This window comes from Acanthisitta chloris, unplaced genomic scaffold (genome assembly GCF_000695815.1).
Source record: "Acanthisitta chloris isolate BGI_N310 unplaced genomic scaffold, ASM69581v1 scaffold12603, whole genome shotgun sequence".
Lineage (NCBI taxonomy): Eukaryota > Metazoa > Chordata > Aves > Passeriformes > Acanthisittidae > Acanthisitta > Acanthisitta chloris.
In genome coordinates this window covers 159,121-174,361 of record NW_008665536.1, presented here as the reverse complement: position 1 = coordinate 174,361, position 15,241 = coordinate 159,121, and the positions used below count along the sequence as shown (strand labels likewise).

Sequence of the window (15,241 nt, the reverse complement as noted above, 5' to 3'; positions counted from 1 at the left end):
CAGCAGGGTGCTTATGATCCTAGAGGTTTTTTTGCATATTTTGTGATGCATCCTTTTTTTTCCCCATTTTTTCCCCCCCCCTCCAGTTGGCGACCCTCAGCAGCTCCATGATCTGCTTGCTTTGTTGTCAAATCCTGAATTTATGACTTCACTCTTGTTTTAAGTATTTATGGTTTTTAGTTGTAGGGATTGAAATTTTAGGACCCTAAAGGTTTATGTGTGGATTCATTCTATGTGGAATAAGGAAATGTTCCTCAAATACTAATGTAAAAATCTGTGAAATGGGAGAGAAGTGGAGAGCCAAAATTGCATTTCATTTGGTTAATTTCTTATTTCAGCTTTAAGTTCTGGTCTTCATGTTTTCTTTGAACTTAGAGCTCCTTCTGTTCCATCCATTCCCCTGCTCCTAATGAGTAAGTTTCTGATTTAGATTGTTAAAGTCCTTTGATAACATGCACAGGTATCTTTACAACCATGTAGACTATATTGTATAAAGTTTATCCCAGAGATCTACTGGTTAATGAGAATAATAACAATTTAAAAATCCACTTTTACCCCTATAATTTTCATTAAGGGTATAGTGCTGAAGCAAATTTCTTAGATACTAAAAGGAAGAATCAATTTTGTATCACAAAGAATTGATATTGGATTCAGAGATAAGATCTAAAGTTTAAAGTAAAGGTTTACTTTTAATAAAGACCCTGTTGCCCTGACTGTTTGTAAAACAAACAAAAACTTCTGAGTATGGATATTTGGGAAAATTTAAGGTTGGAATATTTTATGAATGCCATAAGTGTTTTAGTAAAAGTCTCTGTTTCGTCTGTAAAGTAAGCAAAGAGATCCCTAAGAGGAACCTGTCTCCCTTAAAAAATGAAATAGAATTTGTAAAAGCACAGATTTGTCCATTGAAGGTGTTTTATTCTACCCTTGGTATAAAATAACGCTGAATGAAAATTGAACATGAAAATCTATTTTACCTCAGGACAGCACTTCCAATCCTTACAGTGTGGGGCCTTCTCAGAGTGGAACAGTTCAACATATATGCTTATTGAGTCTGCATTTGAAAATATGTATCACAAAGTGTGTGTGTGTATGACATCCATATATGACCCATCTCACAGTAGCATGGACTGGGAATCTTGTATTTTAATAGAAAAGGGGAAAATAGTGTCAACAGAGAATGCTGTAAATTTCTTTTTGATAAATATTTTACCCAAATTACTTTTTACTGACCCCACCCAAAAAAAACACCTCTCTATGCAAAAACTGTTTAAAACAGTTACCTGCAATTCTATGACTGAAAGTGGCTTGCAGCAGTGGTTTTATCATATTGGAAAAGGTAAGGCAAATATTTCAAGGGGTAGTATGCCATGCTCATACAAGAGAGGTTTTCTGTGTTTGCACTGCTACTAGTTCCACTCTACTGGTGTTAGAATGATTCTTACGTAACTTATTTTAGCTTTTTACTTCCATATCTGTTTTTATCACTCTGCATTTTGCTTTTAACACAACTTGTTCTAAAGTCTCCTCATGATCTAGCTGATTGATAATTGCCACTTCTGAATTTTTAGCGACTTCTCTGAGGTTAGTGTTTTATTGTTTTTCCTTTTAGTCTGTATTTCTAATTTCTAGTAACTGCCTCCTTGTGTGCACCCTTCTATTCAAGTGATAATGCTAATTGCTTCTGCGTTACTTCCTAACGCACCTTTGTGGGAAATGATTATACATGTTACAAAAGCTTAGCTTGATGCTATGAAGCCTGACTTTTTTTTTTTTTTCTTCCTCCTTTAAAGTTCTTTGCTTGCACTCTGGTAGTGATCTAGAGGTGGAACTATTGCTGCTAGTCTTCAATGATGCTTTGTAAAATTGGCTGAAATATGTGGGGTGCATAGCTATAGCAAAACTAACTTGAAAATAGTTGTAAAAAACTCCAGTTACACAAATGAGGCGAAGAATAATAATTTTGAGTGTTAGTGAAGCAATTTGAATTGTTTCAAAAAGAACCAGCAAACCGGTAGTCACAGCATTTGAACACGGTAGAATGAGACCTTGTAAGACATCTGCTCTGTTGACTTAGCTGTTCTCATCTCAAATTGTATTGTGTAGATATCTATTAAATTTAACCTTTAGCTTTCATAACAGTAACCAAAATTATGTTATTTGATATTTTGAACTATAGCATTCCAAGAGATACATATGTAAGCTGTATTTTTCAATGTGTGTTCTAATGTATGTTGTTCATGGGGTGTATAATCAGCTTTGTGGCTCCTTGGTCCATCTTTCTCTTGCTCTGTTTTCCTTTTGATAAGTTTGAAGTTTCCCCATTTTAGCTGTAGCCTCCCCTTTCAGGGAAGATGATGTTTGTCATTTCTTGGGAAGACTGTGTTGTTGCAATCAGTTGATTTTTAAAGGATTCGAGATAAAAGCTGTGAGTATTTGGTTAAAGTGTATGTGGTTAAACTAACACACACGTATGTGTGTTAGTTCAGATTTAGAGCGTACATTTGAAATTAATTCCTTGACTGTCACCACTCCCTTTGCTTTTGTCATCCCTGAGTAGAATATGCTCACTTAGGTCTGAGTGAATGAAGCAGAAAGGTATCCTGCAATCCCTTACGGGCATTCAGCTAGGTGAGTTCTAGTTTGGACCAGTCCCCCAGAATATGTGTAACATGGACTTGAGGTTCTCAGCATCCGTTGCAGGCATTATGATTCCACTTGTAGTAAGATCTGGTGTCCGTAAGTGCAGGTGCAGCTGAAGTGCAGTTGCAACAAATTGCCCAATCCAATGCCTGTCAAAACAATGTATGTTTTACATGCAATAGACTACATATAATTGCATGTAAAATTACGTTCCTTAATAAGCTGCTGATTTTGCCGTATGTTTGGTGACTTTTGCTTTTTGTTTACGTTTTCCTCCTGCGTTGCTCTGAATTGCTTGTGCATCGCATAATTTGTTTAAATGCCCTAGTCAGGAGGTCTTTTTTAAAGCATCTGATCTGTTTAATGTGTTCAAGTGACTTTAAAGATGAGACACTAGTTATAGTATCAACTGCATGTAGTTCCTTTTCATCCATTTGTAAAGCTTTAAACTCTGGTGCTGTTCCTCACTTTTTTTCTCCCTTGAGCTGTTTGGAATTGCATTTGGTAATTGGATGTTAAAACCACTGGAGGTATATATTGTTTTTCAAAGTGACTGTAACATTCTTCTGGTCATTCCATCTACCTAATGGCTGTGTTATTTAAAGAAGTGTATTGGAAGAAAGGATCTAAAAAGATCTTAAGAGGTTTTTATTAGGGTAGCTGTGAATGAGAAATGACTTGTTTGAAATGCAGTGGGGAAAAAATAGTTTTCTAAAATTGAAGATGTAAAAAAAAGTTCAAAAGTGTATTAGTGAGTTTTTCTTCCTTTTCTAGTCTGTAAGAAGAAGGACATATATTGCTCATTAATCATTTGTATCAGCTTAAATTGTGCAGGAGGCATGCATATTGCCAGAATTTAACGGGGTGAGATGAGTTAGTGTTAGCCCTTTCTGGAAGGGGAGGGCAACGCAGCAAAAGCAACGGCTCTGCTACTTTTAATGAATAAGCAATAGAAATTTTGCCTGGTTTAGCTTTATGGCATGGGGTATATTGTGCTCCAGGAAAACAGGATTTCCTTTGGCAAAATGTAGCCCCCTCCTTTGGGTCTGCTAGAAGCAAACACGATGTGTACTGGGGAACAGTTCTGACCTGAAAACATTTTTGCAAGAATATATGTGATTGGTTTCAAGTAACTCTTTTAGGACACTCAAAGTTACATTGCAGAAATTAGTTGTCTCTTTTTGCTGAAAGTGCTTAGCAAGTTTCAAATGAGCAGTCTCTAGAGGGTACTTGGGAAGCCTGGTAGAGGAATGCCAACATGGAGAAAGTTTCTTGGATGATGGCCAATGTAACAAATGCAGGCAGGCAAGCTTTGTGTCCTGACTTGCATTTCGGCTTATGCGCATGGATTTAATGTCCTTAGAGCTCAGGCACTGTGGCATACATTGCAGTGAAAATACTACAGTACAATGTGCTCGATTTCATTTGCTGTTGTTTTTGATGTTGGAGGATTAAGGGGAGGGGAAAGGATCAACTACCCAGGATGCTCTGTTTGGAGGAGTAAGTGAATTTGATTGTCGTCAGAACTAGATTGCCATATGAGTTCTGAAAAGCGTTTGGCTCCTGAGGATAACTGCTCTAAAAATAGATTTGGAGGAGAGATTTCTCTTGGGTCCAGTTTCGGGTTCCAGCTGAGCTAGCTTTAGGAAATTTGTTTGCTCCTGTTGCAAGACTACATTGAGGATAAATCGTTTCTTGTTCTGCCTTCAGCATTAATTATTGGAGATACTGACACATTCACTCTGTCGGTGGAAATCGAGCACTAATGTTATGGCTGACGACACAGGTATAATCCTAACCTTTTCTGTGAGCAAATGGAAAATGTGGGCTTGTCTGATTTTGTAATCGGCTGAATAACTGGCTTACGGTCATATGTTGGTGTTTTTTGCCAGTCTGTTCTGGTCTGCATTACAGGCTACCTCTGTTTGATACATGTTCTGTGGATTAGAAGTATTTCATGCATTTATGGCAGGTGGTTAATTGTAACTTATATTCTGCTTTAATAAAGCATACGTGACCTTAAGAGACATTGTTTTGTCTTCAGATATCTGAATTCAGAGTTATTTTTGGATTAGGTAAAATGTCTAGGGATCTTGAACGTAAGCCGAAGTAAAAGGATTTTCATATTTTTAGCTAGGAGTGACTTAATAAGAGGTGGGTGAAATACAGGATTTTATAGATTTGCCGTTGAGGAATAGATCACGATTTAAGACTTTCTGATGTCTGCATAAAGACATCTGGCGGTGTAAGCACAGGCTTACCAGATATGGCAAGTGACCTACTTCTGACATGGCTGGCAGCATGTGCAGGGAAAGGGCTTGAGTTGAGAATTAACTGTTTCAAATGAGCTCTGAGCCAGCTTCAGTCCTTGCAGTGTTTTGCTCTGACCCTGTATGTAGCATTATCTGTGCAAACCATAGGTAAAATGTTATGTTACATAACCTCCATTTATGTAAAAGTGTTGCGTGATCGACCTGCCATGGTTGAGTTGTTTCTCAAGAGTTTTGAAAATAATTTGCTGTAAGGTAGGAAGCCACAGCATAAAAACATATCTTTGTGACTGTTGTGAATTATATTTTTATAGTAGAACCTGTTTTACACGAAACAGTCTTTTATACTGGAAAAATATGAACCGCTATTCTTGATGATTTAAATGAGTTGTGTTTTATTTCCCTGTTCTTCTCATAAGTAAACCCCCTTTCTTTGGAGGCAACTAGCAATAAACAATAGAAAACAGTAAGGCAAATGAGTGTGAAGTGCAGTAAGATTCTCTTTCCTGTTTGCTCTAGAATAAGGTCATAACCTGAAATCGTTTAAAATGTTTTTAGCTTTAGGGTTTCATTTTAGATATATACAAAGCTTTATTGACTACCTGGGACCAGAGGTGTTAGTATGTAACAGCAGGGCTTCACTATACTTGTTTATGTCTGAATATTAACATTTCTAGCTCAAGAGTACTTTTAGTAATTTTCATACACAGTTGAGCTTATTTCTGAATGTATTAGTGCATGCTGCTTGTCTCTCTATTTTTAAGCTTCCACAAGAGAGATGTTACAATGAGCTGCGTATATGGACCTTACACATATGTAATTAGAGGACTGTGCAGTAGCAAGTGATACATGCCTGATGTGAGGCTAAGTTGTTTCAGTTTCTATCTGAATATTATCAGACATTTGTATTTAATGTAGAAAAGAATCTAAATAGTTGGTATTTGATATTTGCAGGGAGTAGTCTTAATAAAACAGTTTTTTTCTTCAGTAAAATACTGAATTGGGTAAGAGTTGATATAAGTTTTTTTATTGCTCTGAACTCAGTATGTGACACAATAAATATAATAAAAGGTTAGTTTAGTACAGCTGCAAACCTGATGGCAAGCAGGGTGTGAAAGTACTTGTGTAGTTTTGGTTGCAGAAGTAGGTCCATCACCAGTCTCTCATTACATGTTTTTCAGAGCTTCTCCAATTGTAAACGGTAAAAAACAATTGGGTTGATATTTAGCTATTGAGAGTATTTTTTTGGTTTTTTCTATGATCAGTGTTGATAGTATGGTAAAGTTGACTCCTTACTGTATTATCACGTATTCATGACAGATTTCCTTGAGTACTTCAAAACATGTTAGAAATAGTTTTCCTTGAATAACTAGGACGGTGTGTGGCTGAACAGGCAAAAGCTGGTTCTTAGAATGGAATGAAGTAGAATAGACTGATGGGCATGAAGCCACAGCCAAGTGCCACCCTTGTAGCAGTAATATTGGGAGGCACAAGAGCAGACCTTGAACTGTGGATAAAGGCCACCAGGCATCTTTGTGGATGCATATTTATTTACTATATAGGTAATTTTCACTAAAATCGTCCTAAAACCACAGGCCAAGCAATTCATGCCTTCTCCAGTGGTAATGCCCATTTGAAACCTGCTACCCATATTCCTAGGTTGAGGTCTGTCTTTTCCCAGTGGTTTGTTTATAACTACTGTATTTTTTAATATACATTTACTTTCCATATGCACAGTTATAAATGAAGGTGTGATTTGCTCTATGTGTCTGTCATCCTTTTACTTGTATGTCCCTTGAGACCGAAAGTCTAAAGTTACGTAGCATGGAGTGAATCTCTGCTTGATTCTGAGCGGGTGGGTGTCAGTCTCTTCTTCCAGGCAACTAGTGGCAGAATGAGAGAACATAGTCTCAAGCTGTGCCAGGGAAAGTTTAGGTTAGACATTAGGAAGAATTTCTTCACTGGAAGGATGATTAGACACTGGAGTGGACTGCCCAGGGAGGTGGTGGAGTCACCATCCCTGGAAGTGTGTAAGGAGAGACTGGATGTGGCACTTAGTGCCATGGTCTAGTTGTCATTGTGATATTAGTATTAGATCATAGGTTGGACTTGATGATCTCAGATGTTTTCCAACGTGATTGATTCTGTGATTCTGTAAGCAACAGGGGAGATGTTTATAGTTGGTTAAGCGTCTGAAATTAGAGTCTTACCCTTAATATGGCTCAGATTTTAGAGCCTTCTTTGTCTATTTGAATTGTCATCTTGGTTCCATGGGATATTTCAACTGGTTTTGAAACTTACTTTAGGCAAAATGCTTCTTCTGCAAACCTTTTCTTCTGGCCATAGTACCCTCTGGTGGCAGTCTGGAAACTGCAGGCATGAATGCAAAGCATCTCAAAAATGTTAAGTTCCGTGTAAATACACATAAAAGGGGAGCATGGTGGGATTTTCAGCTAAATTCCAAGACAAAAAAACCCCAGCACAACAACAATCAAACACAAAAAAACCTGTTGCTCAAATGTCTTGCATCCTCTGTAGCCATAAGAAACAAGTTTTACAATTGCATCCGCAATAATTATTTTCTAACTCTTAAACAAGTCCATTTTTCCTACTTGTCTGTCTTGTTTTAACAGAGACTAAGCATGGAGGAAGCAAGAATGGAAAGAAAGAAGGCCTCTCTGGAAGCTCATTTTTCACCTGGTTTATGGTAATTGCTTTGCTGGGAGTTTGGACATCAGTAGCAGTTGTCTGGTTTGAACTTGTAGATTATGAAGAAGTTCTAGGTAAGAATTTTAAATCTTAAGATGCTTCTAATGTTATCATGATATGCATTAAATGAAGGCCATTTTAAATTTGTAGATAGCTGATTTGACTATTGTGGTGTTTGCAAATGACCTACCTGATAAGAATAGGCAATGTCGTTCCAAAAGTATGTTTTAATGCTGAGCACTATTATGATGTTAAAATGGGATTCTTGTAAGACTGAAAAAGGATATTGACATCCTGCATTTATTAAAGAACTGAGGAAATCTCCAAGGGTAGAGATGCATCTCTTTGTAACATGAATGTTGCAGTTCATTTGAGAGGTCAGCTAAATATGCATTGTTTGAGTTTAAGCTCTCAGGAACTCACAGCAGTGATTGAAAGTCGGCAGCTAATGTTACCTCTCGTCTGACGGGCTCTGGTGCCTGTAGGGTCAGGACAACTAATCAGTCATCCTTTCATGAGTGAGCTGTTGAATGACCTCAATTTTAAGATTATAATGGTGATAATTGTATCTCAATGTGACAGTTTTAAGCAAGAACTAGAAGTGTAATATTTAACGATGCAAATGAGTGTCTCAAATTTCAAGATGTGTGTCCATAGGTACGGCTGTTGTCCCTGATGTTGTAGGATTCAATGTGCGCTTTTACAACTGCTGAATTAACAAAATCTGTTGGTACATGCTTTTTTGATCTGGACTGATTTTTTTTTTTTTTTAAGAGAATTTTCTGGTCTGAAACTTAATTGGGTCTAGTGATGCGAATAATGGTTTTTGTATTTTTGCCGTGCATGCAGCCAAAGCAAAGGATTTCCGTTATAACTTGTCAGAGGTCCTACAAGGTAGGATATTAGAGAAATAAGCTTGCTTTACAGTCCCTTGGCTGAACATTTTGGTTTACTTTATTATGTTTTTAATTTTTGTAAGAATTGCTATTCTTCTGTGATGACATGAAACTCAGTCATTTCTCATCTGTCTCATTCTTCATGGTTTTGAAGATGATATATTTCTTAGTTCTAGAGAATTGCATTTTTTTCACCAATCTGCTGTTTAACCACAAACCAGTAAACATCATTTCTAATGGATTGCTTCCACACAAGAGTGACAGACATACTTTTGTCTATTCTAGACCCAAGTTTGAAGTTTTTCTTCTACAAAACTGTTTTCTAATTTTCTAAGTACCATATTAAGAACTATATTTCATTTATTTTGATAGCACTAAAGTTCTGCCTCCCTTTAGAGATTGACAAGTATAATAAAACTGTCAACAACAAGGACACAGAGTTCTGCAAACTCTGCAGAGTTTTAATCCAAGTAAAAGTTATGTATGAATTTTATCAAAACTGTAATTAGATAACTCTCTACTTGTGTGGTGATCCCAGGACACTTCAAATCCTGGATACCATGATTCTATGCTAAAAAGTCTTTTTTTTACTAGAAACTGAGTCCTCCTTTTGCGTATACTTAGTGCTGCAGTTTCAAAAATAAAAGTAAGAAATCTGATGTATTAGTCATGTATGAAAGGGCAGACACCTTTTGTCTGCATAGAAGGTTATACAATCATTGATAAAATTTATGAATGGTTTCCTGTTGTCTGGGAAGTAGGCTGCTTACTTTCTATTAACTTGGCAGTAAAATTAATATACCTGTCTGTATTTTCTGGGAATTTAGAATTGCAGGAAGCATATAATCAGAAAAAAAAGGTGATTATATGATTAATTTTTGGTTTATTATTTATTTTCCCTCAAATGCTGAACATCAAGTACATAATTACAGTTTTGTTTTAAATCTGCCAGCACCAAAAAGAAATGTGCAGAAAAAAGACTGACCTGTGTTCAGTCTCAAGTCTAGGAAATACGGAAAGGAACTTGAAATATTTGTAATGTTTTCCAGGAAAATTGTAATATGTTTAAGAAGAGTAGAGCTAAATTGTTAAAAAACATATGGTAACAACCTAGCATGAACAGTCAACCATTGCACATCAAATCCACTGTGCTGGAAACAAGTGGCTGAATCCCTAATTCTCTCTTCTTCTTCCCTTTTCACTTCTAGGCAAGCTTGGGATATATGATGCTGACGGAGATGGAGATTTTGATGTGGAAGATGCTAAAGTATTGCTAGGCAAGTACAAACACAGGTGGAATAATCTCTGTAATTCAGTTGTCATGTTCATGTTTGGGTCTTTTTAATATCAAAACAGTATTTTTGGTATTTCTAATTGGAGAACTAAAATTGATTTAATTGTGATGGGCTTTTTCTGAATGCAAGTTGTAGGATTGTGTGCGTGCAAGTCGTAGCCATTTTTGTTCTTTTTCTCCTGATGTAGCAATCTAAGTGGAAAGCATTTAATTACTTACAGGATAATTTTGAAGTTAGATGTTTGATGCTGCTGTATGAACTGTTGAAAGATTATTATGATTCTTAATAAATTTACCAGATGCAGGATTTAAGATGCTTCAAGAGTTAAAACATTGCTTAGGTTAACATGTTAACTTTAGATCCACTTTAGAATGACTTTGAACATGCCTTTGTAATTCCCAGATGTCAGTTTGTTCAGCATATTTTTCTACTGTCTTTCCTCTATTCTGAGTTTTCTACAAGTCTGTTCATTTTCTTTGCCCTTCAGAAACAGTACATGACATGAATTTTTCTTCTTTGATATTGAAACACTGGTTTAAGGCTTCTGTTCCTTGTAATTTGGGAGAACATCTTTCTGCTCACTTTGTATCTTCAAAGAGAAATTTCAGTCACTAGATGTGCTTCATGATACTGCCCTTTTACCTATATCTTTTAAAGCACAGTCATCTTCAGCTTCGCAGTCAAGCACTGGATACTAGATACTTTGTGCATATGTGATGTTATAAAGTTTACTTTTCTTTGATTTGTCCAAACCTAAGTCTATTTCCAGCACAAAAACCTGAGAAATTAAACAAATGGATAAAACCAAACAAAACCTCAGCATAGGAAATAATAACTTGAGCAGAGGACGAAGTGGAATGTCTCAAACTAGTCAAAGTTATCAGTAGTATATTAGGCTGTTATGGCTTGCTGTTTGAAATGCATGCTCCATAACAATCAGGTTATGATCAATTTATTTTTCCCTACTTGTATCTGGAGAAATAAGCGAGTCTTTGGAGGGTGTGTGCTCATTTACTTAATCCATTCATGGTTTATGGAAAAGACATGTAATCAAAATTGCTGAACCAGTTTGCAGTGGTGTGAGTGACAGGAACTCCAAAGAATCTCCGGTGCTCTGAATGGCTTCAGAGCTGCAGAATGGGTGTTAATGAGAAGTGGTGAATAAGGTAGCACTTTGTGTAGTTATAATCCTAATCTGTCTATTATGAGGTGCATAGAGAGTGGATATCCATTTCTGTGAGTGATATTGGTTGGATTCAGATTGCCAGGGTGTGGTAGCCAGAAACATTCTGATGCTTTGTTACCTCTCTGTTTTATGCAACTTAATATAACTGGGAATTCTGCCAGTATGTGCAAGTGGTTCTATTATAAGCTTGTCTTATCATGCATTTAAACCTTATCCTTCAGATGTGATATTAAAAGGTCACAGACGAAAATATATTTTTATTGTTGTTGAATAGTTCCTTAGAAATACAATTTAATCTCATTTAAGTATGAGAACAATTTCTGCAGTACAAAGGAAGTGATAATGTTGACATTTCTGATAAAATTATGAATATAAGCTATTTTTTGATAACTAGCATATATTATTAACTGAAGTTCTCTGTAAATTATTGTGCTTGTTTGTGTTAAAAATGTAATATGAACAAAAAAATGAACACTACTATGCAAACTAAAATTATTTAATTGGTGCAGAAACTAGAAGACCGAATTCCCTCCTGAGGAATTTGTCTTCCAGAATTAAATCTTTGTGGTAAAGAAAACCATATAGTAAACCCATATTCAAAAGCATTAGGGTAGCTTTCTAAATATTGAATGCATAGCTCCTTTTATTTGTGAGGGTTTTGTTCATACATGTGCAGTGTTTGAAGGCTTAGTACTTTCAGGGATTTTTCTCTGGGTCAGACTGCCATAACAGCAAGTGGCTTCTCTGCTAAAAAAGGATACACTACTGGTGCTGTAATAGCTGAAGAACAGAAAAGAAAAAAAGTAATTCTTATCATCGAACATCAAACAGCAGTATGTTGAAGTTGTGGCATGCACAGTGGTTTAATGTTGTCCACTTCCATAATCTTTAGTTTTCACTACAAATGTAAAGCTTTAATTTTATATTAATGGTAAATATCTTCTAAGTTAATTTAATTTTGAGAAATGCTTCTACTGCCGTGAGTTTATTTTATATTTCAAAGAATGATTTAGTACCTGATAAGTTAGTAGTTTTTTGTGCTTCTTGGGCATACCTTAAATAGAAGAATTAAATTTTATTATTTTATTTCTTATTTGCATAAGGTATGATAGGGTCTTTTTTTATATTTGTTGGAATCAAAGGAGGTTTGATGATGAAGTTCTCTTAAGGTATTTGCATAATTTTGAAAAGAGTGTTTAAGAAGTGTGTTCTTCCCCTCTTCCCCCACTCCACCATGTAAGAGAAGTGGAAAAAACCCAAATACAAGTACCTACAACTCCACCAGTCAGCCTACCCCAAATATTTGTGGAGTTAATATAACAGCAGTTAAAAAGTTATCCAGGATGGAAGTGCAAACTTGTTGAAGTCAGTCTGCTGTTACCTTGCAGATTCTTTCTTTTTCATAGGTATTTGTGAGGTTCTGTTTACTGAATTCCTTTTGGTGATGGGAGCACAGGCTTCATGCTCTGCTCCTTTGAGGGCTGCTGTTTTCGGTTCTTCTCTTACTACTTTTTGTCTGATTCACTCTGATTGTTCTTTGAAGGATGTAATTCTTAGGAGGAGTGTTGTACTTGCTTTAGCTCAGTGCAGAGAAACAGTGGCTTTAGTAGTATTGCAAAAAAATGGCAAGTATAGGGAGTACCAATGTCTGCTGTAGAAATATCTTTGGAGCCAAGCTGGTTTTTGTGCTTCAGTCCTTTTTAACAAGCAACAATATCCTGAGAAATGCTGCTGAAATAGCCACAGTTGTGCAGTTTTGGAGCTGCAGCTACAAAAAGCCATGACTATATTGCTCCTGTCCTTTTAGTTCAGTGTGGTTTGGCTATGCAGAAAATGGGAAAAAACACACCCTAGTGTATCAGCAGACAAAGGGTAGTAAATGGTGGAATCCAAGTAAATCAACTTCTTTTCTCCTGATTTACCTACAGTGGAAAAATGTTTTCAGGCATCATGATTGGGCATCTAGAAAATCTGTTGTGAGATAGTAGGAGTTAAAAGAATGCTTTTGTATAGTTCAAGTGTTTAGGGTAAGTTCATACTCTTTCCTGTTTTTCTCATGTTCTAATTTAGCACTTTCAGATATTAAAGACTTGCTTGGAATCAGTCTTGTAAAAGAGATGTCTGCAGGAGAAGAAAGGCTTTGTCTTGTTAAATGCATGTAGGCAAGCCCTCTATCCCATTGCTTGTGGTACCACTATTGAAGAGAGAAATATTTTGGATCTCCATTCACTGTGATTTAAATTGAGATGTTAAGACTTCTACATAAAGCAGTTATTTCCTTTGAGTTGCTGCCTTAGCGTGGCATGGCTGCCTGGTTGGGCAGTTCTGGTTTTGTCAATATTTTCAGACACTTCTTACGATCCTTGTGTGAGCTTTTCAGTATGCAAGTTTCACTTGGAAGAGCAGTTCTTGATTATGAGGGTGAATGAAGATGAAAAATATAGTATTAATTAGTTGTGGTGGTTTTACTCTTTCTTAGAAAAAGACAAATATATGAAATACTGTGTTATTTTCTGTAACTCAGCTGAAGTGTTGTGTGGTTTTTGGTTGTTTTTTTTTGTTAGATTGAAAGGCCATTATCTTAATGTTGGATAGTTTTTGCAAAGAATTGTAAAGAAAGGGTATAAGGTTTTGTTGTTTGGTGGGTTTTCTGACAAGACTGTAAGACACATTCTTCCAATTTCTGTGGTTCCCTTTGGTGTCTTAATTTTTTTCAAAGAAGATAGATGCTGCCCTGCTCCTTTTTATAAAGCCAATTGCCCAAGAGTCTTATTCTTGACTTAGTGCAAGAACAAGGACATCTGTATGATTCTGCATGTGCTTACAGAAATGATCTCTAACACTTTAGGTCTTCTGTGAGTAGAATGGGGTTTTTGGTTTGGTTTTGGTTTCTATGCCAGATTCTGACAGAATAGAATGACACAGGTATTTATAATTTTTTGTTTATAACTTAGATTTTATTTTTATTTTACTTTTTTTTTTAGATTCAGGTTTGCATTCTTAAATTGAGGTATCATTCTTCAGTAAATATTCTTACTTTGGTTTATGTCATTATATCTTGCTTGATCCAGATTTTGAAAACAAATTAGAATTATGACTGACTACTGTACATAAAGTTGTCTATAAAATTTAATTTTTATAGAACTAAGCCCTGGAAGAAGTTGGAGAGGGACATTTGTAATACCTAGATTGCCTCCTGGATTCAGTCTGTCATTTTTAAACCTTTGGGCTATCCAGTGAAAAGTTAAAGAGAATGGCTGATCACTCAAGTAGAGGTTCTGGACATCCAGGTACCAGGATGTGGAATATCATGGACTTGGAAGTTTCCTCAGAATTATCATTGATACTTTCATTATGTGCTGTAAGAAAAACGTGTTGAAATGTGTTAAATGTCTCTGCCATGAACTTCTCTATCTTGAGTGTTTCATTAACCTGCACCTAATACTGCTTTGTAATCTGCATGTGCAACATGTTCACTCAATTTTGTTTCAACAATGTGTCTTCACCCTTAGCTCACTTTTCTGCTTGTCCTTCTAACACAAATGAAGGTTTGTTCTGATTAGAAGTGGGGGAAATTCCTCCCTCTCCCACTTTAAAGCATACCAGTAATGAACTTTTTGCCATTCACTGGGCATTCTGTTGTGCTTTTCCCAGAATGGAAAAGTTGAAATGTTATTTAGTAAATGTAAAACAGTTAATTTTAATGCAAAAAAGCTCCAAAACAAAAACCACCGCGAAACCATCAACAAACAAAAAGTGGGAGGGGAAAAAAGCATTAATATTAGTATTGTCTGTATCTTAAAAATGCCAATTAGATCAGTAGGTCTTGTAAGTTAAAATAGCAACTCCTAGTCTTAGGGAGTTTCGCAGTGATGAGCTCTTTCTTTGCTGTTCTGGCTATCTCTCCTTTAGCTCTTTACTCTGCTTTAGATTTTCTATGTAACAAAGCATATACCCTGTACTTTGGCTACATATTCATTTTTATCTAGTGTTCTGTATATCCTCAGGTTTAGAAATAATTCTCAGTAATAAAAAGCATATCATGTAGAATATGTATCATAGAAAAAATGATTGAGAAACACATTAGAAAAACCAACCAAGCAAACTGCAAACCAGCAACCCCAGGGATTAGAAGCCTCACTTCTAAGCAAAATCCAAATTCTGCATGGTAGAGTGTTATCCTTAACAGTGTCTGTGACAAGTTTGTTTATATACTCTTTGCTGTTAAATGTTACTCTCGAA

At 36.1% G+C, this 15,241-nt stretch overlaps 1 protein-coding gene across 1 annotated transcript in view; it reads left to right on the top strand.

Annotated features, from left to right (window-relative positions):
* Positions 1 to 4,413: 4,413 nt before the first annotated feature.
* ASPH (aspartate beta-hydroxylase) overlaps positions 4,414 to 15,241 on the top strand; it is a 97,036-nt gene continuing 86,208 nt past the window's right edge. Inside the window, exons 1-4 of the mRNA XM_009071799.1 lie at positions 4,414 to 4,429; positions 7,547 to 7,696; positions 8,472 to 8,516; positions 9,727 to 9,795. Coding sequence (XP_009070047.1) covers positions 4,414 to 4,429; positions 7,547 to 7,696; positions 8,472 to 8,516; positions 9,727 to 9,795 — 280 coding nt within the window. The remainder of the gene's footprint in view (positions 4,430 to 7,546; positions 7,697 to 8,471; positions 8,517 to 9,726; positions 9,796 to 15,241) is intronic.